This window comes from Sipha flava, unplaced genomic scaffold (assembly GCF_003268045.1).
Source record: "Sipha flava isolate LNK unplaced genomic scaffold, YSA_version1 217_pilon_pilon, whole genome shotgun sequence".
Taxonomy (NCBI): Eukaryota; Metazoa; Arthropoda; class Insecta; order Hemiptera; family Aphididae; genus Sipha; species Sipha flava.
Window position 1 is genome coordinate 308,619 of NW_020272843.1, and position 26,627 is coordinate 335,245.

The 26,627-nt window shown below is 25.0% G+C and overlaps 2 protein-coding genes across 4 annotated transcripts; one reads left to right on the forward strand and one right to left on the reverse strand.

Moving 5' to 3' along the window:
* Positions 1–418: 418 nt before the first annotated feature.
* Positions 419–26,627, reverse strand: LOC112682963 (serine/threonine-protein kinase N). Of its 3 annotated transcripts, none has more exons than XM_025553757.1 (19): positions 26,122–26,627; positions 18,356–18,701; positions 14,399–14,511; positions 14,137–14,332; positions 12,832–12,986; positions 8,161–8,420; positions 7,960–8,105; positions 7,799–7,886; positions 7,405–7,570; positions 6,865–7,087; positions 6,543–6,808; positions 6,268–6,438; positions 2,158–2,355; positions 1,895–2,074; positions 1,631–1,782; positions 1,344–1,563; positions 1,180–1,287; positions 973–1,113; positions 419–869 (listed from the first exon to the last, which is right to left on the reverse strand). In XM_025553757.1, the coding sequence occupies exons 1-19, from the start codon at positions 26,137–26,139 to the stop codon at positions 726–728; spliced, it is 3,291 nt and encodes a 1,096-aa protein (XP_025409542.1). In that variant the 5' UTR covers positions 26,140–26,627; the 3' UTR covers positions 419–725. The 3 variants fall into 3 exon arrangements, with proteins under 3 accessions (XP_025409542.1, XP_025409541.1, XP_025409543.1); XM_025553756.1 differs by having other exon boundaries at positions 18,356–18,779; XM_025553758.1 differs by lacking the exon at positions 6,268–6,438 and having other exon boundaries at positions 420–869; positions 18,356–18,779.
* Positions 9,860–11,532, forward strand: LOC112682964. Its single transcript, XM_025553759.1, has 2 exons — positions 9,860–10,540; positions 10,604–11,532. The coding sequence occupies exons 1-2, from the start codon at positions 10,145–10,147 to the stop codon at positions 11,384–11,386; spliced, it is 1,179 nt and encodes a 392-aa protein (XP_025409544.1). The 5' UTR covers positions 9,860–10,144; the 3' UTR covers positions 11,387–11,532.

Sequence of the window (26,627 nt, forward strand, 5' to 3'; positions counted from 1 at the left end):
TAATCAATAACCATTAGGTACTAAGTGAGCATAATATTGTCAATAAATTGAGCTAAATAAAACAATAATTTTTAACATAAAGACAAACTTGTGGTGTAATTTATGTGCAATAGTTCCTAATTCTATCAGCTAATCAATCATATAAAGTATTAATGATTTAAAAGCTACCAACAATAATAATTTTATATTTTTACTAAAAATATATTATATTTTATAAATACATATAAGCAATACACGCAAACACACAATATAATATAACATAGATTATATATTGATTCTTTTTCTAGAAATAATTGTACAAAAATATAAGAGAATATTTTACATATAATTTATATAACATTTTAGAATTCTACAACATAATTAAATATTTTATGTTCAGCATAGTAGCATGTAGTTAATCATAAAATTGTTTTTTCATCTAATATATCAAGGGTATTCTTTCAACTTTTTAAATCAATAATTAAACTTTGATAATTTCAAGACTTGTGGTAACTATTTGTTTAAAAAATGTAATCTGATCAGCTGAATGATTTAAAGATTTTCTTCTTAAAATATAAATCACAATTATTTTACAAAGATGGCCGTAAAAAAATAAAAATATATAATTTATGGTAATTAAATTTTTTTTAATACATCAATTTAATGATTAGCTATCTCTAGCTATTAGAATTTGATCGATTATTATATAAATTTAAGTTATACATTTTTTTTTAGTTACAACCCTGTTAAAACCAGTCAGCTGTGTACGTAAAGTCTTTAAATAACTGTTGTTCATCATTATTTAACAGTCTAGGATCTTTAGGTGGTGTTAATTGTGGTTTCTCTGAAGTAAATTCTTCATCAAAATTACTAACATCTTCCACAGAATTCTAAATATAAAATAAAATATTTATTTTAATAATAATAAATTAGGTTATATCATATAAATTACTTTTTTTACAATAAATATAAAGTGATTAATAAAATACTCACTACAGTAGGTACAAACGGAGGTTTAATTTTTCTTTGTAATAAATCATCCCAAACAACCTGTCTGAAAAATGCCTGCTTTTTCACATCTTCTGCATCTCGTTCACTTGAACCTAATCTACGTTCTGGATTTTTACGCAATAGCTGAAATAAATATATTAATAAATTATAAAATGTTTTGCTCATTTTTTAAACAATTAAATGATATACTCTTCGCATGATTGCAATTGCTTCCAATGACAAAAATCTAGGATATCTAACTTCATCATTTACTATGGAGTCAAATACTTCTTCTTCGTCATCACCAGGGAATGGTGACTATAAACAACACAATATTAGTACAAAAATAATATTTAATACATTTAAATATTTACTTCTCCAACAAGCATTTCAAATATTAGTACTCCTAAGCCCCACCAGTCTACACTACGTGTATATGAAGTCTCAGTTAGAACTTCCGGAGCTAAAAATTCAGGTGTTCCACAAAATGTACCAGTTCGATCACCAAATCCCATACCTTCTTTGCACAATCCAAAATCAGCTATTTTAACATATCCATCAGTATCCAATAACAAGTTATCCAATTTTAAATCACTAAAATATAAATGCAAATAAATATTATTAACACATTTAAAAAGAAAATATTAACAATAATACTAACCGATAAATAATACTATTTTCATGTAAATATTGTAATCCTAAAACAACACAAGCAGCATAAAAAACAGCTCTAGGTTCTGTAAATACATCAGCATGTATATGCATCATCAAATCACCACCAGCTGCATATTCCATAACAAAACAAACATGAGCCTGTAAACAAGTAGAAGAATTATTTAAAATAAAATATGAAATTATAATTCAGAAAAAAAATTGTTTTATTAACAATATCTAGAAAAGAGAAAACTCAATAGCAAAATCTTACGTCTGTTTGGAAGCAAGCAAATAAGTTTACTAGGAATGGATGTCGGATATCATTAGCAACTTCAAATATTCTTTTTTCAGATAACAGTGACTCTACTTCATCACGGGCAATTATATCACCTTTCTTCAATGCTTTTATAGCAAAATATTCATTTGATTTTTTATGCTGACAAAGTATTACCTTAAAGAATATAAATCAACGTTATTAATTGATTTATTGTTTTATATTGTATAGTAGACAATTTCAAAATGTACTCAGTTTACCTTTCCAAAATGTCCTCTACCCAATACACTAAGAAGTCTAAAATCATCCATCGACATTTGAGAAAATTTGGAAGTATTAGATAATATGGTTTTACATGGTTCTGGTGGTTGCATATTATTTGTTGTTGTAAGATGTCCTTTTGATTCATTTTCTCGATAATCAAGTACACGTGAAACTGGATGATTAAATAGTGGCAACTAAAAAACAATAATCAAAATAAGTAATATACTCATATTTAAAACTATGAAATATACATAAATACAAATATGTTAATAACCCAAAAAGTAAAAAAGGTAAATAACCCAAAAAGGTAAATAAATGTGATATACTAACACTGAATGAATGAACTATAGTTATCTAAATAGTTTTTTAGTGGTTACAAAAATAAAATACAAAGTTACAAGATAAAACTAAACGATTTCTTAGTAAGGCTTACTTTTAAAATTTGTAAAGTTTTAACTAACCTTAAATTAAATTTCAAATGCAAAGCAAAATATTTAAATGAAAAAAAGTATGCAATAATTAATAAGTTTTTAATAAATGAAAAAATGAGATGAAATTAACTTATTAAAAAAATAATTTTTCTGTACTCAACTCTATTAATACTACTATCAGAACTTTAAATACTTGTAATATTGCAGTACTTATAAAAATACAATTGATTATATAAGCATTCAATAATAGCACATAATATTAACAATTCTAAACATAGTCTAACTGAAATTAAACTATAAATCAAAAGTTAAATATTTACATTAGGCCCTTTGACTGATGAAATTAAACATCAATAATGCTACTTTAAAAAGATATTAACTTATTTTTTTGTAAACATAAGTAATTATAAGTAATTCATTTACGTAAATAATAATCTTATAATAAAAGTAAAACCTTATTTAATTGACTGAAATTAAAAAAAATCACAATTTTATAAAAAAAAACCATTTACAACAAAACTATTTTTCATAACAGCTTAGTCACATTTAATTTAAGCAACATGTTAAAACAGCAGTAAATAATTTTAAAAAAATGATTAGTAAGTGATAAGTAAATAATCACCAACTTTATTATAGATAATTTAAATTATCTTTTAAATTGAAAATAAAAACATTAATTTATTATTTCGTGAGAATTTCTTACTACAACTAGATTTATAATGTATATTAATTAATTACTCAATTATTTAATAACATAAAACATAAAAAATATATATCATTTTTGATAATACAATAAAAACAACTATTTTAATAATAATTTGATAATATAACTTTTTTTGGCATGTTCATAAAACAAATGTATAAGATAATATAAAATAACAAAGCAAAAACAGAAAACCACATACTAAGTTAGAAAGAAAAACATATAATTTATATTCTACTCTCTATGTATAGTATCTATTCTGAAAAACTAAATAATTATCAAAATAATTTTTTAATAAAGACTAAATAAGAATATTTTATTAAAACAGCCTATATTTTAATATATTTTTAATATTGTATAATAATTATTTGTATGCAGCAAGAGTAAGTTTCATTAATCATTCAAAAAATTGATCAAATATATATATATGTAATATAGTATAAATCACTTATTACTTATTTTTATTATAAAAACATATTAATGTTTGTAACAATGATATAATTAAGATTCTGGCAAAAAACTAAAATTAATTATGATGAAATAACAAAATAAAAATTGCAAGAACTTTCATCTTCTTTATAAATAATTTATACTATAACATAATATATTAAATTAGATTTAATTAACTTATAAAAGTATGTTAATTATATAAACCCATCAATTTTATTTGAATAAAAATTAATGCTTAGTTTTTGGGTTAATATATCAGTAAAAATATACTCTTAACATGCAGTCTTCAGAAAACAATTTAAGTAAAGTAGATTGCCAACAAAAATAAAAGTAAGAAATATTGAAACATTCAAATATATAAGCACATTTAAAGATAAACATTAATTACAAATAAAATTTTACAATTACTTGTCTATTAATTAATTTGATGCAATAGTGATTGTAAAAAACAAACTATAAATTAGAATTTTAAGGAACCAGATATAAGTAGTTAATACCATAGTTGTACTTATATCTCTTTCCAATGGTAAGACATTTTTTTTTAGTAAGAAATAAGTAATAATTAGTGAACTGATGTATAAATAAGGGTTCTTCATTTTGGTACTGAAAAATTTATAAATATATGTTAATGATTTCACATTTTTGAAAATTAGAATTTATTTTTAAGGATTTCTTTCTATTAAAAAAAGGTAAAAAATTAAATATATTGCTCTATAAAAGTTACATTATATATGTTATATAAGTAATATAATATATTAACACTTTAAACATGGTTTAATGAAACTCAAATTTAGTAGGAGACATATATATATAATAGTGATAGGTCGAACCCTGAATTTTTAAATCGAATCAAACTTTAAATTATTTTTTTCGAACTCAAACTGAACCCAACCGAACCTATTATGATTTTAAGTCGAACTCGAACTCAATACTTTTTATCATGTACATTGTACCTACCTACAAATTAAATCAACCATAATTATTAATTACTATTGTATTTTAAGTTTTCGTATTACCTATTCTACATTTTAACTTTTGAGTCTAAGTAATTGTATTATTTACAATACATTTAAATTTTAGATAATTTCTTATTATTATTATTATTTTTCAAAACCAGTGTTGTCTTGTAGCTAAGGCCGGCTCAAGGTGTGAGCTAGGCACTTTCCTAGAGCTACACTTTAGTAGGGGGGGCATTTTCAAAATTGACTCGAACATTCTTTTAGTTATATTGGTGTTTTATAAGAAAAATATTTAAATTAATTCATTCGTGAAAATCACTTACCTATATAATAAAATAATATTGTCTAAAGTTATTATATTACTTTATATTATGGCCTACGCTGGACGTTTTCAATTATTAAAATAATATAAATAACCACATATCCGATAATCGCGGTAGTGATGGGTTTTGAGTAATAGTAATAGAAATTATTTTTAATTCTTTTACATATAATTTTATCCATAAAATAAAAATTTAAATTTTTTTAAGTAAATATGTCACATAAAATATAGGGAGAGGGGCTAAGTTAAAATAAGAACTCAATTTTTTTTTTTTAGAGGCGGCAAAATTTGATTTTGCCCAGTGTACTATTTTTGCTTGGGCCGGCCCTGCTTGTAGCTTATAAAATATTCATTGAGTATTGAGTATTGAGTGTAATATGAAAATATAATCAGTATATTTTAATAATATATGAAAAAAATAGTAATAATAATTATAATTCGCAAATATAGAATGATTAGTAGAATTTATAATGTAAGACGTAAGTTGTAAACATGTTTTTATTAACAGCACAGTCTCGGTATCGGAATATTACCATGGATTTACCTAAAAATAGATTTTAACCTCTACAATAAATATGATAAAAACAAAAATAGCCAATTTATGGATTTAGATACACTGCCTCTATTGGCGATAAACAACATATTAATGTTTTGGTCGGCGGAGGGTGGATGTGTAATATGCGACTGGAAAAATAACATTATTATTATTATAATAAAAGCATTATTATTATATATAATGCATAATGTACCCTTTATAGATTATCACTTTCTATCGTCAATAATCTAATTATTTCTAAATAATCATTATCAATTTTTATTTTTCAAAAATAACTTGAAGAATTGTACAAATATTTGGTTTTCAAACTATCGTGGCCAGTAAGTCTGGTTCGATAGATATTATCAAGTTCGATTTTCGAACAGTAAAAGATGCTTGATAGTCCGGTTTGATTTTTTTTCATGCCGAGTTCAAATTTCGAACCGAACCGAACCGAACATCAAGGGTTCGGTTCGGTTCGAGATTCGAACAGTTCGACCCATCACTAATATATATATATAGGATGTATATGTAACATTAATTATATAACTCCATAATATTTAATACTCTCATATGAAAAAAAAATACAATTAAATCTACTTCAAGTCATTCATGCACAAGATTGGTTAGAAATGTGTGTGATATACCAGTTATGCGCACGCATGTTAGACAAGCCTAACAACAGTGGTGTAGGAAGAGAATGTACCTCGTCCTGGGGAAACTCTACAAGAGGAGATGGCTGCGGTGTTCCCAAAGTTGAGCTTCCAACACTTTCTATGCTAACAGACATTGTCATTATATGTCTCCTATGAACTGGTGGTAATGTCTGTTGCTCATCATCATGTAAAAAGTCAAATTCCTTCAACGCATTCTGCAGCTACACATATCATACAATTTACCCCCCTGGTGCATTGATGTTCAAAAAGCTAAATAGCTAAAAAAAATGACATTTGCATTTTAAAGCAATAACGTAATACTCACCTCTTGATCTAATTGCCGTGGTGGCCTTGGAGGAGGTACAACTGGTGCAGAAATAGGTGCTCTTTTGTTTGCAGCTAAAACTGCTGAAGGTAGGAATGTAGGAGATCCCGTTGATATATTTCGCTGTTCAGCAATAGTAGGTGGTAATGGTGGTAAAACAGCAACTCCTAAGCCTAATGGTCGAGCACCAGCCAACCCACAAGTGTTAATTGGTTCTGGTGTTTCACCAGGTGTACATTTTTCTTCAAGTCTTATATCACCTCCATCTAAATGTATTAATCCTGTTAAACTAAACATCAAATTTAAAAATATATGTATAAACCTGTGGAGCTATCAGAGTGAGAATGTGATCTTGAGTGCTGTTGTACAGGAACTAATGGTGAATTTTGAATTGAAGGTGATGATCTTTTAAGAAGTCGACTCCAAGCAGCTATATTAATGTTCATTTGGTTGGCTCTTGGGAAATTTTTAGCTTGTTGCTTAAAAATTTTGCGTTGACGTCTTAGGCGAGGTTGACGTGATATCATTGGATTCAAAAATTTAATCTAATACAAAAAATATCAATAAATAAGATAAATTAGATAAATGAATAAATAATTTGATTAATACATGAATAAGCTATTAAAATAACAAAAATTAATTTAATTTAATTATCACAGCTAAACAAGTAAATTTTACTATATTTATGACTTATTAGATTGCAACATGATAGTCCATGAGGATATTGATTTATCAATAGTTAGTATGATCATCAATCAAATATCCCCAATTCACAGATGAAAAACATGTAATTAGATGCTTATACATCAAATTATCTGAGTTACAGTAAATAATTTTTAATAAATGTACTACTGTCAATTACCTCTGCAAACAGAAGTCCTTGGGGTTCCAACTGTAATGCCATACCATGCCGAATATCATCAATAAATTCTTCCAATCGAAGAAATTTAATGGCACACAATGACCGCCAATCTCTCCAATATATTCCAATTTCAAGCTCTCGAGATTTATCCAAATCAATAGAAAACCTAGAAGAATTTTGAAAAATTATAATCAAATATCTTAATTCTTCTAATAAACATTTAAATTTTTATAAGACGTAGCTACTCAAAACAGTATACTATTTTTTATAGTCATCAATGACGACTCATCATTATATAAATTAAAAGAAATTAATTTAATATTATATTGTTTTTTGAACATGTATACAGTAAACTATTAAATAAGACAATTAATATATAATAAACATAGTTTACCTTTGGTCCCATGCTTGTTGTGAACAAGGTCTCCAGCTAGTTTGACCAACTGTTTGATTATCTAATTTGATAATAGCCATGATTTCATCTAAAAAAATCAACAAAAATAAAAGATAAATTGGATGTTGATTGAAATAAATATTTTTCTTATTTATACTTACTACTTATTTCATCTTTAATATTATAAGATTTACTAGAACTACGTCCAGTCACTCCTTTTACAAAAGATCTTAAGTCTCCAGGATTGTCTTTTTCTCGTCTTGATCTACCTGGAACTTCTTCCAATAAATCTTGACACCCCATTAACCTAAAAACATTTTTTAGGTAATATATACAACAATGCAGTAAAAGAAGATACTAACCTAACTTCAAGTTTCCCAGTAACAGCTGCACATCTAGATACAGTAGCTTTTTCGGGTATCACATTTCGTTCTGCTTTTGGGAATGGTTGTAGACTCACATAAGCATGATTTGGAGTAGGACTAGCAGCTTGAGCATTTTGTAATTCTCGCACTAATTGGACAGCTGTAGTTGAATTAGCAGGAAGCTCTTGACGACGGAGTTCAAGTGATCGTCGTAACAAATCCAATTTACAACTAGATTCCGAAAGATTAGCTTGTGCCTGTTGCAAATCAAAATTAAAATATATTTTATCATAATTAATAATGAAATTATTTTTAAAAAATAGCACTTATATAATGTCATGAATATAATTTGAAATTCCTTTATACAGATAATAAAACGAAAATCAGAAACACAAAAAATCAACAAATGGCAGAACTAACAATTTTACAAATGATATATATGATATATTATGTATAATTATGACTCACTTTCATACAGTTAAAGTAATTGAAAAATAGAAAAATTCTAATTCTGGTTCAAATAAAAGGGGAGGTTCTGTAAATATTGTCTGTGATACTTTAACTACTCTAAATGTGACATAAAATTTAAAATAGGAATTTTTAAAATTAAACATAATGTTTTTTTGTCTGTCAAACGGAAAAAAAATCTAATACTATTTTAAAAAGGCACAATTTGCAATATTTTGTAATAATTTATCGAACAGTAATTGTTTTTCATACTGTAAATATGAACAATACAACCCTTCATGTTTTAAAATCATATTGACTTTAATCATATAATTCTAATTTCTATTTACATTTATTTTATATATTTTAAATTTTGATACAAAAAATAGCAAAAAACTTAATAAAACATCTAAAAATTATTAACTTAAACTATTGTAATTAATTTGTATTAAATTATATTTTATAGTCATATATATCAGTTTATTCAAATAAAATAAAAGGAATCATATAATTTCTGGCCTAACTTTGATAAATCATATAAAGATAATAGCCAATATATTTTATTTAAAATAAATATGCTCCTTATTTTTGCTAGAAAATACATATAATTAATTCAGAAATTTCAGTAGTCCAAATACTTAATGATTCAATTTATATTATTAACAATTGGTAATCATTTATATTAAATACAATATTTTTGACAAATGCATATTTATTTTCAATAAAATAGTTGCTCTTATCTTTCTTGCCATAATATCTATGGCTAGTTTGTGGGAAAATGTTTACAAATTTACAGGCATATATATATCTTAAATTGTATAAATTAATAATATTGCACAATAAGAATAAGAAATATAAAAAAATAATGATAATAAAATAAATTGTTTTTTTTTTTTTTTTGTCAAGTTGTTACATTATACTATCTGGAAATAGAAACTGCATCTTTTTAGCACACTTCAATTGACATAATGCCAGCACTTTTCTGGATATACTACTATGACTATTTACTCAACTTTAATTATAAATATCATATATTTTATTATAATGTTTACTGATAACACATACAATTTAAATAAATAATTTAAGCTGTAATAAACTTTAACACTGATATTGTTAAATGAACACCTGTATAACTAAAATATATTTAGCATACATTTAAAAGTTAAAAAGCTACTGGTTTCCTTTTAAATTAGGTTTATTTTTATTTATAACATAACTACTGAATATTCTTTCCATACAATTATTAATTACTGTTACTTATTCTCAATTGTATTTTGTTAATGGAATTTAATATGTGGGTGAATTTGACATTTTTATTTTGTCCACCATGAATTATGACCTTAGAAAACATTAATCCCCTCTCTTATGCTAACAACACGCTTTGAACAGTACATTTGATGCTATGCCAAAATAACAGCTCTCAGCTGAGAATTAGGATACTTTCAACTCATATGAGTAGCCAGTATTTTCTACAACACAGTTTTGAAATGTACACTTGTATTGTGATGTGATAAAATTAATAGTGACTAATGAAATGGATGAAAAAATCAAAAAAGACAATAATTCTAATTTAATACATGATTGGTCAATACATGCACATCTAAAATTAACACAACAGCCAAATAATTTTCAACCAATAACTGAGCAACCATGTTATGGATTTCAAAAAGGAAATATTATATTTACTGCTCAGCCACCTCAAAGACCAGATTCTGGACTAGGAACTTCATCACATGGATCAGCTTGTGATTACACTTTCAATGTAACACCTCAATGTGAGGTATGTTGTGGAATGAGGAGCCCCATGTCAGCTAGAAAAGCAAACAGTTTTACAGCTCATTTTTGTACAAATGTTCCACCAAAAAAACATTTAGAAACTGTAGATGTATCTAGTCAAACTTCACCTTCGACATCAATAGTCTTTACAAAGGTACTTAAATAGTTAATTGTTATTAATTTGTAATAATTCATTACTATTTTCTTTTTGTTTTAGGAAAATAAAAAAGTTCTACTCAAAAATCAACAGTATGAATTAGATAAAAACAAAAAACGTCATGCTAGGACTGTACATATTGATGTTTATTGTACAGAATCATCAGATTCGGAAGATACATTAACATCTAAATCTACAGATACATTACTTAATTTATCAGATGTGAAAATTAACAGCAAAAAGAAATCAAAAAAATCTTATGCAGCTCGAAATCAATCAAAAATGTCAAATCAAAGTATGTTACAGAGAAGTCCTTGTTTGTCAGCTATAAGTTCTACAAATACAATATCAAATTCTTCTTTCTTTGAGTCATCTAGCTGTGGCTTATCATCATTTATGGATTCTACAACATTAGATAATAGTAGTATAACTAGTTCAGAAACCGAAAGTATTCAACAGAAATCAAAATTAAAATATTATGATAATACAACAAGTAGTTCTGATGATGAATGTTCAGAGACTGCATGGAGTTTTAACAGCATAAGTTATCAAAGAAATCAAATTTTAGCAAGACGTCCATGGTCTGAAGTAAAAAACACAAGAGATGATTTAGGCAGCTTTAGTGACTGCTCACAATCACCAATACACCGACAACCATCTAACTCTAATTGTCTAACTACTCAAGTTGCTAAAATGGCATCAAAGTTTGGAACAATGCGATTAACAGTAAAACAAGATCATCATGTTGGACCATCAAAAAATCCAGATTGTTCATGTTTTAATTGTCGCAGATATTTTAATACCAGGCATCGATCAAATTCAATTGGTAGTGAAGCTCATTGATCATAAATATCAACATTGTTCAGAAAGTGTCTTCAATCAATTATTTCGGATCACTTGTAGTTCAAACACCAAATAAATTGTAATTCTTCATAAAATATTTGGAATTTTTCTCATTTTTATTTTAAAAATCACAAAAAAATGTAAACAACTTGGATTAAGTCCAAAAAATTAAAAAAAAGTAATTACATAGTATTAAAACAAAAATTAAACAAGGTTGCATCATCTTTGACTTTTTATCGTAGGTGAATTTAATTAATTAATCTTATACATTGTACAACACACAGTGTAAATTTATAAATATATTACATTTAAATCCAATGAATAATAATTAAAAAATTCAATAGAAATAAAGATATATTATTTAGTTAAATAAATATTGTAATAATTTGTATTAAATAACAATGAATTAAAACAAAAAAATGTGATGTCATATGTCAACAGTTCCATACGTTAATGTTGTAATTCAATATTTTCTTTAATTCATTACACAATATTAAATGTGTTAATGATATATATATAATATATATATGTTAATAAATATGGCATAAAAAACAAAATTATAATTATAACAAAAATAAATATTTATTTGAACTATTATATCTATTAATTTGTGTACGTTTATTTATTATTAAATAAGTAAAATTTCACAGAGTTTTTCAGTCGAAGACTTTCACCCAGAAGTGATGGTACATTAGTTTTAAGTTTAAAAGACTAATATAGTAATACTATTTACCATCTCTGTATCTCACCTGACTATGGAGTCTAGTCCTTTATAGATTTTGTGTTTAATTTATAAGAAAAATATTGTTATTAATATAAGCATTTCATACTGTATAGATTACATGATTTTAAAATAATATCAAAAGTTTATATTTTCTGATACTCAAAAAATAAAAACTTACATCATTAATCTATTAAATATATACATGGTAGATTTATAGGATGATAAAACTATTGTAAATAGTGAATCATTAAACTATTTGTAGAATATCAAAATATTAAATTAAATTAATAAATAGTTCTTAAATAAATTAGATACATTTTTGAATTATTATTTTGTATTCCTGATTTGGTAATACATTAAAATTTAAGTTAATAATAATTTTATATTTTAAATATAAATGTATTAAAATATTGAAAACCATAATTATATTTCATAATTATTTTAAAAACAAACCTACAATCAATTATTGTACTACGCTATTACATGTTCTTCAAACAACAATAATCTAGACATGAAATAAATTTAATGAATTTATGATTTAAAATTTACCAATTTATTTCAAATTATATTTTAATAATAACTATATTTATATCAAGTAGTAAAAATGATTTAACTAATTTGTTAAAGGACTGTTTAAGAACCTCAATTAATTTTTATCTTCTAATTAATATGTATATATAAGCTAAGTAGCAGCTTTATTAATACATTAAGAAATGCTTACTTCTTGCAAAGCTTTTTTCTCATTGAATTTGGAACTTTGTAAAGTTCTAATAACATTTTTAGCTCCTTCTACAACCGCTGCTTCAATTCTTAAGCGATGTCTTAACTCTGCTACACGTTCTTCTAATGAATTATCTAAATGAGAATCAGAATTATCTGAAATAAAAATAAAATAAGTAATTATACGTAGTCATATTTACATATTTAAAACATATTATGTAAATATATCAAAGTTACTGATATATAAATTATAACTCCGAGAATATTACTAAAGGTTTTATGAAACCTTAACAATCACCTATATATATATAAAAAAACTAAAATGTTCTAATTTGTCTTAATTTATTTAAATGTCTGTGTAGGCACAAGCATAAAATAAAAATATAACATATAACATAATATAACCTAATAAATAAAAGGTATAAAACTAAAAAAAGAACAAAATAATATTAATTATTAGCTAATTAACTTAAGTAACATTTTCAATAAAAATAGTTATTTAGCAACTATAATGTCCAATATTTCTTATGCCTTTAGAAGAAATTTGTTCTATATAAATGAAAACATCAGGTTATATTGAAAGATCTAGAGGTCTTTCATATTGTTGATTTCTTTGAGTCTATAACAAAGGATGAAATAATCATATCCTATTTTTTTTTTTTTTTTTTTTTGATAGCTGCATTTTAATGTGTTCAATCTAATGGCTCAATTAATGGTAGCATCCAAGAATTTCAAAAACACTTTCAGTTGGGTATAAAAATAAATAGAGCAACTTTATACAGTTTATTGAATGATACCTTGTATAAATACTGTTATAATTTGAAAAGTGTTTTTATTGTAATACATACACAAAATATTTAGTAATTATATATATATTATAATTTTTTTAAATAAGTACTATTATATTGAAAAATTCCAAAAATGCGTTAAAAATAAACAAAAAAGAATAAATTATATAAAAATAATAATTTAAAAATCTAGAATTAAAATATTTGAATAAATTAAACAAAATATATAAATAATTATGATAATAAACAATTTTTTTTAACTCAAAGTAAAACAAGGAAGTTATTGATTTTACCATAGAGTTTATTTTTTTGTGTTTGTGACCTGTGTACACAATTTCAACTGAAAGAATTTCTGATAGGATATTATGTCTAGTTTTTACTTAAAGGAATTTCATTTTACAAATTTCTCAATAGTTTAGTATTTGTTAAATATGTGACATAATTAAGTAACAAATACCTAAAACTAAATTAGTACCTTAAAAAATAATATTTTTAATTATAATAGTAATTAATCTCACCATTTTTACTTTCACTATTAGATTTAATTTCTTCTTTTTGCTGCTTAGTCTGCTTTCCCTTTAGAATAGCCATTTTTAAGTACTCAATTTTCAATTTTGAATCAGACAACATTAGTTGAGCATCAGCTGACAGCTTTTTATCTCGCGAATATCCACTACTTAAACTTTGAATCATATTTTCAGCACCTTGCTTGACCTTAAAAAAGTACAATAATAAAATTCATACACAAATAATTTAAATATTTAAACATCCATTATTTACTTTTAATTCTATATTAAGTTGTTTTTCAAGTTGTACTAGTCTAAGGTCACTCACAAAATTAGACTCTTGGACTTGCTGAGGTGATGAACCAGCAAAATGCATAGGTAGAGAATCTAAAATTTAAATTTTTTATTAATTTTAAAGAAATACAATTTGTGGCAGTCTATATTTGTTTTTTTTTTTAACTAGGAAATGTTTGTTAGGTACATTATTATTACTATTGCACTAAATACTTTTCTTATACTAAGTTGACCAGTGTTAAATTAACTACCACACTAAATTTAATTCTAGACTTAATTTACATACTTTGTGGCTTAAATTATTTCAAATAATCACATTTAATATTTTCATTCTTCCACCAAATAAAAAAAGTATCAATACATTAATTAAGTTCTTTAATATACCTATTTAATTTATAAACAAATAGTAATATGCAATTAAAATTCAAGTTATCAAAATGCAGTATAATTATTTATGTAAATAGTAAATAATCAAGAGTGTACTTAGACATTTTTTTTTAATGGGAGGGAGGTTGTAGAAGTTTCAATATTTTTACTATGTATTCCAAATTTATTTATTTCATAAGACAATAATAGTGGAAATAATTAATTTTATAATAATAGATAGAACGACAATGAACAATATAAAAAAACCCAGCCAAAAGTTTATGATATTAAATTTAAATTGTATAAAAATCAATACTTTTTTCTAAATTTATTAAAATGTCGGGGGAAAGGGTTGAACACCTAAAACCTTCCCCATATGTATGCCCTGGTATATAATTGTCAATATAGGTATTAAGTTCATAAATAATATATAAAATCAGTGATGTATTTAGAGGGGCGATCGCCCAGGGCGGCATCAGATTTTTCACATTCCATTTCATGTTGAAGAACAATAATATAAATTGGTTAATTTTTTTTTTTTTTATCCAAGATAATATTCTAAGATTGAAAATATTCATGGGAGGAGGGGGGACAAACATTTTTGACGAAAAACCTCTCCTTCAAAACGACTAAACAGTATGGCTATATTATTAAATATTGAAACAGACATCACAAAAAGTTTACAGTATGATGACATAATCAATGAGTATAGTTCCTTTAAAATTCATAAAAAAAATATGTAAATTGTAAATATTGTTTTGTAATAATAATAAATTTTATATTTATACATTATTATTATTATTATTATTATATTTTATATTTGTGACTAATTTATAAAAATAGCATAATTTTTAAAGTTTAAACTGCACTTTCTTTTTCTAACAACCAAAAATTGTTTAATGGAAATTTTTGATTAAATAATCAATGGGAACTAGTTCCACCAGAGAATACAAAAAGTGATTACATTAAAAACAAAAATATAACAAATAAGTTAGAAAGCGCTTGAAAAGATAACGATAACGTAAAGACTGTTATACGGCCTACGGTTGGTTACTGGAAGGTAAGCTCTGACGCGCTTAGTTGATGGAAAAAGTAAAATAATTTTGTTATGGTGGGGAGGAGGATCAGAAAAAACGTTAGCATCTAGACGCCAAATTTCTAAATATGTCTTTGTACAAAATGGAGAATTAATTATTACTGTGTGTATGTGTGTCAAATTATAAAATTATTGCTATTAGTTAATTTAATTTTAAATTTTCTTAATGTAGGAAAATTAATTTTTAATAGATATAATTGAAAAATTATTTATTTTGAATACTAAAATAATATTCAGATATGCAAATATATTTTAATATTTTTTAGTATACTATAATAAAAGTATGGATATGTATTACTTAAATAAAACTAGGAAAATAATTCCAAGATCTTATAATTATGTAAAATGATGTTACATTTAACAATGAGCTAGATTTTTATTTTCTCATAGACTATATAATTTTATTTGTGAAGTTCAACAAGATAACAATGAGTAATTTTTCGACTGGTGGAAACTTTTTAAATGAGCAGAAAATAAAACATAAAAGCAATAAAAATATGTTGTACATTAATGGTTCAAGAAAAAAACTGAAAAAATATTTAAATATAAATGAATATAGAATATAAACTAATACATTTTTTTTAGCTTTTTTCAAAATTGTTAGTATTTATATACTTAAAGTACAATATTATTATTTAATTTTTAACAATTATGAAATAATTACACAACAGTATAACTGCAATAAGCAGTAATGTTCACACAATTTTATTTAGACTCAGTAATCAAGTTTTATTTAGCTGGTACTAATAGTTTTATAAATGTTTCAATAATTAAAGAGAAAATTATTTTTAGTAATTGCAATCTATTTTTTATCTTTTATACAATATTTCACAATCTATAAATGATTTGTTTACAAGTATACATAATTACTTATGACAGTTGAAATAAAATATAGGATAGAAAACTTAAATTAATTTATGTTTTTTTCTTTTGGTTAACAAATAATTGTCAAGGGTAATGATTTTGGATTAACATTATATTCCAACATTTTTAAACAAAATATTATGCAGTAAGTGGTAGCTAACCAAACTTTATTTAAAATGGTATTATGCATTAAGTCATAAAAAAAAAAACTGCCATACTACAATTCAATAATCCAAATTATCCTAAACAAAGTGATTAGAGGATAAACAATAAAATTATGAACTTGACAACCTTTTTTCTTTAAAATTATCCATTTAAACTAAACTTAACATTTAAAACACATTTAAAAGATCATTATTGTAGTAATATGATAGTTTTTAACTGTTTTAATTTAAAAATTTGTATGAGTATGTTTACTATTTATGTATTAAATTGAGCAGGGAATATTTTATAGAAAAAAGTTTGGTTAACAAAATAATTTACAACTTCAATACTAAATTTAACACATCATTTAATTAAACTTTAAAAAATAATTATCTCCATCAATCATAAGGTTCTGTTACAAATACTTCTAAAAAAAGTAAAATTATATTTGAGATGGAACAAAAAGTTGGTAGGTTTATTAGAGATATTTTTTAACATTTATGAAATCAAATTTCAAATTTTAATATACAATAAATACATTAAAATTCAGTGGTCTGGACTTAAAACTGGGCTCAAATCTTTTTAAATATACTTATGTTATGACTTAGGTAATTAAGTAATTAAATGCATTATGTATCAAATATACCAACCAATTGACTTATGCAAACATGATTTTTTTTAGAAAATACCCTGAAATCTATTTAGCTTTCCGCATTATTTTACAAAATGTTGTACTAATTTAAGTAAATTAACTTTAAATAATTAATTTCCAAATTTTAATCAAATTTGAAAAATAAATCAATAATAAAGTCGATCAAAAGAAGACTAAGGAAAAATTAAAATTGGTTTTCAAAAAATTCTCCCCGCATCAATAAAATAATCTGTTCTGTAAACAAAAAATAGATATCTTAAAATACTATGTTATGTATTTATAATGGACAGAGATAGTAAAAATTACAGTATTCAATTCTCTTATGAAAGAATCATGGAGGTCTACTTCTGCGCCAGTATACGCAAAATATGCCATGCACGTGTTATAAAATTGAAGCTGGAAAGAGAAACTAGAACCTCATCTGGTTCCTTCAATTGAGTAGAATAGAATAAAAATATTATGATTGTGAAAAAATAAAATACTAGTAGTATTAGTATTAGTAAAAAATATATAATGTTATATAACATACTATGATCTATTATATTATATAGGTTAAAGTACCAAATTACTATATAACATAGCGAGTTCTGAATTTACTCATTGGATCTATTATTGATGGTAAACGTCTTTATAAAACTCAATCTCATTTATCATCATTAATAGTGTTAAATTGTTCATATCATAACAACAGCTTTATTGTGCTTCATAAAATAATTAAAATATTTCTATTTACCAAATTCATAGACAAATTTTCAAACAATTTATCAATTTGGGTAACAACATAGAATAAATTATACTAGGTAATATATAGTTACTTGAAATAGGTCTATCTGCAGATCCATTGATTCCTGATGTCTTGTGGACTCCGGAAGAAGATGAATTATTTAATGAACCACACGATTGTTGTCCAGTTGCTCCATGGCTGAGTATAATATGGGATTCGAGTTCTTGTAATTCGACCTGCAGCTCGGCAAGCTTAGCGTTGGATTTTTTAACGATATCAGTGACATCCGACAAAGATTTGCGATCTGTCACAACTTCACGCAATTTCTCGGCACCTTCTTTGATTTTAAGCTCACGTCGAATCTCCCGCCTTATGGTTTCCTTTAGCTCATCCAATCGAGCTGGAGTTAACGTTTCAATGGACGTTGGATCAGGTCCTGTACCATCAGTGTTTGTTGTTACCAAACCATATTTAAAACCCAATTCGTATAAAACAGGATTAAACAAATATTCACCCTAAAATTAAAAAATTTAAGAATTAATTAAATGGTTTTAAATAATTATACAAAAAATAATAGATAATAGAGTATAATAGAATATAATAGATAAATCACCAGTATTATTTTTTGTCAAACCTTTTTTATTGTAATGAACCATTATTTAAACTTTTATAAATTTGTTAAAAATATATTATTATAATAACTTTATGAATTGCAATAAAATTACTGAAATCCATTTTATTCAAAATAGAAGTGCTCTTTTTAGAGGTTTTTTTTATATTTATATTAATAAGAGGTAAAAATACTTAGAGATAAATACTTACAGTATTTTTTTTTAAATTATGAGATATTTGAGAACAAGTCTCAATAAAAAATCTAAAATTCCTACTATCATGAAATAAATGATTCACATGCTAACAGGTTTTAACTAATCATATTGAAGTTAGAAATTAGATTAATGTTTATTTGTTTTGTTAAGTATAGTAAAATATATAAATGCATATAAAACTATAAAAAATACACTTATTATTAAAATAATTGATGAAAACAGATTTTGTCAAATAAACTGTCTAGCTGTAAACTATCAAAAGGATATAACCAATATATAACAAACTTTTAAAAGCATGTAACTACCTATAATTAATAATAAAACATTTTAAGGAAAAACTTGATCAAAAATAATAACTATAAGATTTTAAGGATTTAATACATTTGGGTATATTTTGTTTCTTATATTATGTGAATTAATTGAGTTATTTTCATATGAACTCTATATCCATACAAATATTACTTGAACAAAATTATCTTTTATTACGCTAGGTTTATAAAGTTAATTATTTTTAAAAAATGATTTAATAAGTGTTGTGCTGGTTAAAATGTATAAGTTACAACATAAAGCATATTTAGTTATAATTCAATATTGTTATATAATTATATTACTATATATTTAAATATAAATTTATATTTATTTTTTTCAACAACGAATTCAATGAAATTACACCTAAAATCTAAATAAAACATCTATAATTGGGTTTAGTAAATTGTTTCCCATTTTATTAATTTTAGGTAAACTGAGTCTCGCCTAAAAAAAAAAAAAAGGTAAATTGAGTTCCTCATATAAAAACTAAATCGGCAAAATGAGTCCCTTGTATAAAAATTAAAGCAGTAATTTTAAATATAATGAAATACTGTTTATTTTTATTTAACATACTTTTAATTATATTAACACAATTGTATACTATGTACATTAAACTTACATTTATCAGATACCACATATCACATCCAACGTTGTAGTAGATAGTTAAGTACTTATATAAATGTCACCTAATATAATAATATGGAGCGAAATATAATAATATTTAACGATATAATGATAAGATACATTTACCTATAGTACTCGGTGAATTTATAACTATATCAACGATGATATTTATAATTTAAATAAATTTAATACATTAAATATTTTAGACAGGACTCAATTTGCCGTTTTAACTGTTATACGAAGGACTTAGTTTACCTCTTTAAATTTTATACATGAGACTCAGTTTACCTATTTCGAAAAAAGATAATTTGTTTGGAACTCAATTTACCTACGCCCATAATAATATGAGTATATTTGAATATATTATTATAATAATAATGATATATTATAAATATTCTTGTTGCTGTTAGTCACCAGCTTACCATAAATTATTTATTTACTTGTTATTAATACTTCTTCTATTTATAACGTTTAATAAAAAAAACAAACAAACATAACTGATAATTTTCAATAGATTCAAAAATAGAAATATAACACTAGAATTCTAAGGATTTAATATAATTTATTTCAAGGAATACACTAGACAAAATTACAATCAAATTTAATTATTGAGAGTTAATAATTCAATTTTTATAAAACATTTACAAATGGTTATTTTTTCATATGTTCATGTACCAAACGTTTTTTATTGAATTTTAAATTTTGTTTATTAAATTCTGATAAAATTTATAATAGTAACTGTATACACTAATTGATCCAAAAAAATTCTAAATATTTTTAAAAAATGTTAACTATTTTATATTTTGTCACACATTTATCTTACTTTATCACTTTTTAACTTTTAATTCTGTGATTTAGGCCTACTACACACAGAGTTATTCAAAAGAAACTAATTACTGACACAAATCACTAACTAGTTGAGTCACTACCAATGTTAATCGATGGAACACTATAGACGGCGCTACTGATTACTAACCAGTTACTATTGCATTAGTAAGTTCCAAGTGATTCAACTGTCGAGTCACCTTTGAGTTGTGTTACTTCAATATTTTGCTGCCCGATAAAGCTTTTTCAGTTTTGTACAAACATTTATAAAAAAACATCCCATTTTATATAACTTCACGCTTTCAGGAGGCAGGGGAAATCATTTTCACCAAATCTAAGTAATTTTCTTTTGATATCGATAAAAACATAAAATTAAGTACCTGAAAGATTTAGTTCTTTTGCAGCAACGAATAATCAGCGATGGAATTTTTTTTTTGAGATATGGATAAACCCAAAACCTTCTATTTTTTTTATTTCTTCTGGAATGGTAGTATGCTATCATTACATCTTCATCAAAAGAATCACTATCAATACTAATGGTGCAGCAAAATGATTATGATTAAATATGCCCTTTGTCCATGGTCATACAGAACAAACTACAAATATCGATCACGAGTAGGTATATTATGAGTAGCCTTGTGTATGGACCCAAGTCACCAATGCGTTAGTAACCAATTAGTAATTTCAATCATAAAACAGTTTAGTTTTTTTTTAATAGCTCCATGTATAGAAGGATTTAGGTTCATTATTTCTATAGTAAATTTATTATCCTGTTATTTATAATAAGTTAATAGATATATTCGAAATTTTCCCAACATTGATCATAACAAATACTAAACTCGAAACAAAAATAACATATGTAGTTGCAACATTTCTGTAAACAATTTTTAACCCATCTCATATATATTTTTGTAAATGTCTTATGGTTTCCCAAAATACACAAAAATTTAATTGGTAAAAAAGGAATTTGAAAATTAACTATATTTTAAATTACACATGTAAATTGAATACAAAATTAATTAAGAAGAAAAGAAGCAGCATACCACTATTATATTTTGAGATAAGTGACACTAAACAAGTATTCAATAAAGAATTTATTAGTTACACAACCAACTTTTCAACATGATACTACAACAAAAAAAACAAAATCTAAGTCTAATGCACTATATAGTGTCTTTGAATAGATACGTAATCTCACATTAGATTAAATAATTATTTTCTTGAAATAATCTTTCAACTTGATCAATCAACTATAATATTTATTCAAAGCACTAAGTAATATTTTTGGTTAAAAACATAACTGACAATAATTACCTATACAAATTAAGTATAATAGGAATTAATTATTAAACTAAACAATGAATATAAATCAACAACTATATTTTATCTATGCTACATTTTTAATACAACAGTTGATGAACTGAATATTTTTAATAGGCACTATCTATATTATACAAAATACTATTATCAGACAAAAATAAATAATTTGTTTCAAAGAAAATATAATTATATAATATAATATAATATTAATATAAATAATATTTATATATAATAGAAATATAATTATAAAATTAAACAAAAACAGTACTAAAGTTAATTTGTATACTTATATTAATTATATATAATTATGCAATAAAATATATTGAAATATCATAGGTACACATATAACATATGATGATACTCTCAATTATTTTTATAATTCGATATTGTGAGATAAAAAAAAATGTTGATATATTCGATATATCTATCCTGAAACCAAAATTTCTATATTTCAGGAAAGTTTTTTTAAAATGTAGTTGTCTTAAATATAAATGGCTCTGGTTTAACTTAAGTATTTTAAAAAATTTAAAAAAGCATAATATTAATTTAGAAAAAATGGTCAGACAAGGATATGATGAAGCTACAGCAATGATTGGACATTAATTGGGGTTCAGGCAATAAGACGCACAGTTCTAAGTGCCTTATAGTGCACACTCATTAAACTTAGCCATTAGTGATGGATGTAAAATTACTGTCATAAGAAATTACGATGGAAATGTTTTAAGTACATGCACTTTTTTTCAAGGCTCAGCTCAACAGGAATTTTAAAAAAATCTATACAAACATAAAATCTCTTTCATCCAATAGTTAAGTGACACTTGTTGCTATATGTGAAATTAGATTGATTTTAAAACATGACTGTATTATTAAATAGTTAAAACTAATTATTATTCTTGTTTACATTGTAATAGAATTAAAACAATTTTAGGTATTTAAAGATGTACCAAATGAAAATATAATATGTAATCAAAAAAATTAACAGATTTATCAAATATATATAATAAAATAATTATGTATAAATATAAAAATACCTTTAATATTCAATTTTTAAAGAATATCTATTAAATCAAAAATATAATTTGTATAAGGTAGAAAAAATAAATTGTTTATTTTGGTAATTCAAAATGTTCAACATAAGTCTATTTCCATAAAATATGTAATTTATTGAATACATTTATTAAGCGCAACAATACAGATAATAATTATACAATTTTTTTTTAATACTAGTTTTAATTTTTCATCTTTTATTTCAACATTTCCAAAAAGAAACAAAATTTCTTCTTTAACACTTTAATGAAAATGTATACATATAAATTACAAATACCAAAGGGTAACAGTAAATAATTGTTAATCAAGATAATTGAATTATACCTAACTATATAATATATATGTTTCCAGTATTAATATTTTTTTTATTTTAAATCTTTATGTAGTAACAAACATATTATGAACAAAACTAATTGGTGTCAAAAGAATTACTATCTTTGGTTGCAAATGCCAATTTATATATAGTTTTAACTGTACACATTGCTTAACAATTTTTAATTTAGTCAATAGTATTTAATGATAACTTAGTCAGTAGAATATATATGTAACAATATAAGTAGTAAAAAATTAATGTGTTTAACGATGCTTTTGAATTTCTAAACTCCGATAAAAATAAAATAAAATAAAATTGTCAATTTACTGAATAACAACTTAAACTGTTTTTTAAGTTGTTATTCAGTAAATTGACAATTTTATTTTATTTTATTTTTATCGGAGTTTAGAAATTCAAAAGCATCGTTAAACACATTAATTTTTTACTACTTATATTGTTACATATACATTATATATATATATATATATATATATATATATATATAAGTACTAATGTATTAAATAATAAATATATGTACTACTTTAAAGACAATCTTATTTACTATTTTATTGTACTAGGTCAATGTCAATGCCAGATTATAATACCTCTGGCTAGTTTTCATATAAAAAACTGATAATTGATAAACTTACTATAATATAGATAAAATTATTAGAATAGTTATGTAAATTTTCTATACTACAAACATTACCATGTTAAAAATAAAAACAATGAATTGAAGAGTATGTTCCCATAATGTTAAAAAAATAATTCAATAAAAATCTTGCTAAAAACTTCAAAAAAATATGAAGAAAATGCTTCTCTTTTTATTTTACTTTAATTTGTTATATCAAAAAATAATCTGTTCAGTTTTTATATAATTATTCATATTTTGTTAGTGTATTCATTTATATTTTTCAAGAAGTACCTACCTACCATCTACCAACATGAAATGTATAGAAATTATAAATATATTAATAACAGTGTCAGTACACCTTTGTCATACTTATTGATATTGTTAGGTTTAATTAAATGTTTTAGCTTAACTTTTAAAAAAATAACTTAAACCTTTTTTTGAAACAAGTTATTCTGATGGTTAGCAACTAGATATAAATATACTGATTTTCAGCACCAATGTTTGTAAGTAAATATACAATATTAAAAGGGCAAAATATCAAAATAAGTATTCAATATCTAATGAATAAAAAATGAAATTTGATACCTTAAACTAAGGTAATACAGGATCAAAATATCAAAACTATAAGAATGCAAATACCATTGATAGGAATTAATAGTTTCATTAAACTATAGATATATACAAATTATAATTAAGTAGATAAGCACTACATAATAATAATATTCAAATTTAATCCTACCTACTACAAACTGCATTCTACCAATAATAGGTAATTTACAATATTGACATGTTGTAATATTGACTTATAAATGTACTAGATACTATCAAATTATGTAAAAACATGCTATACATATTATAATAAAGCACAATTAGCGATACTCAATGTGCATGTTAATATATAAATTATACTATTCCACAAATAATAATACACAAATTTTACAAGATCATGAAATAAAAAACCGAAAAATGTTAAAATTAGTATTACGTTACCATTGGGCAATAAACTTGCAGTTGCTAAAGAAAAAGATATATGTTCTAAATGTCGACAAACCTCAGACATTAAAAAATAACAAAATTAACAGCATAGAATGATCGACGCTATAAAATACCCATAGGTGTGCCCCAGCTTGACAGGAATTTTTTTGGGGCATAGTAAAATGCCTATATATATTTTAATATGTTTGTGGAAATCAATTAATTGTATTTATATCATTTGATTTTAAAAAATTTAAAGTTTTACTTTTAACTTCAAAAATATATGTCTAAAAATTAGCAATATAATACTTAATTCAATGTATAGATATAAATACTACATTGTTTTTAATTTACAACAGAATCTACTATGTTGAAGTGTTCGAAAAAAATTAGGCGTACTGTCTAAGTATTGAGGCACTAATTGTGTTCAGCCTCGACCAGAAGTTGAAGTCTGCGCACGCCTATGCAAATACCCGTAGGATAATAATCCAACATCAAATTTCAAGCACCAACAGTGCAACATCTATAGTGCTACCCAGAACACTGTAATGCTTATTATTTGTAATCAAGTGCGATTTAAGTTGTCCTGAATAAGCTATGCTGTATCGTTACGAGATCGAAAATACCAGCTTCACAACCTTGAAAAGAGCTATATTGCTCATTTCGTAGGCCACAATAATTAGGCACGAACAACGACACATCACAACCAACAAACACACACCGATTGCAATACACGCACACAAGACGACGACGTACCCGTGTGCACGTACGATTCATGTGATGTGTCCAAACGGACAATCGCGAGTGGCAACAAAATTATATAAAAACGGTCATTTCCGCCGACCACCACCTAACACAACACCTTTGACCGGCACGGATAACACACACCATGTTTATGTTATTGTGATTATTATTATTATTGTAGTTTGGGTGTATTATTATTTCGCGCGGCGGCAGCACTTTTGACAGGTGAATGAACTCACCTGATAGTACTCGGCCATTTTTCAGCCGGCACCGCGCTACAAAATAGCACCAAAACACGGATCGAAGACGACGAAAACTACAACGACTGTATTCACAGGTTCATCTCACCAACACCAATCGGTTGTTGAGCCACGGAAACTTTTCATCGGATCACGGAACGACGGAGACGACGACGACAACGGCGGCGGCGGCGGCGCAGCCGTAAACGACTACCGACGACGAACGATTGCGGTAAACCATTACGTCGGCGGCTGATGTCCGCCCGTCAACCAACGCAACGCCATTACTTTAATTATTTTAATTCTCTGTTTTTCCCCCGGGCCGCGCGCGGGCAGAAGGGGACAACGGAATGTTTAACGCACAAAACTCGCGCACGGACGGACGCACGCACGCAAACACGCATGAGCCGCTGGAATTTGATGAATGACTCGAAGGAACTCGTCGACGTCGACCGCGTTCGTCGCCACTCTCACAAGATCGGAGATGCGCAACCGCAGTAGCGGCG

Excerpts from the sequence above, each read along its gene's own strand:
- LOC112682964 (XM_025553759.1), top strand. The coding sequence starts at position 10,145 with ATGGATGAAAAAATCAAAAAAGACAATAATTCTAATTTAATACATGAT. Across the intron at positions 10,541-10,603 it reads CATCAATAGTCTTTACAAAG|GAAAATAAAAAAGTTCTACT; the intron begins GTACTTAAATAG and ends TTTTTGTTTTAG.
- LOC112682963 (XM_025553756.1), bottom strand. Across the intron at positions 6,809-6,864 it reads TCACTCTGATAGCTCCACAG|ATGGAGGTGATATAAGACTT; the intron begins GTTTATACATAT and ends TAATACATTTAG. Across the intron at positions 1,288-1,343 it reads TTGAAATGCTTGTTGGAGAA|TCACCATTCCCTGGTGATGA; the intron begins GTAAATATTTAA and ends TGTTGTTTATAG.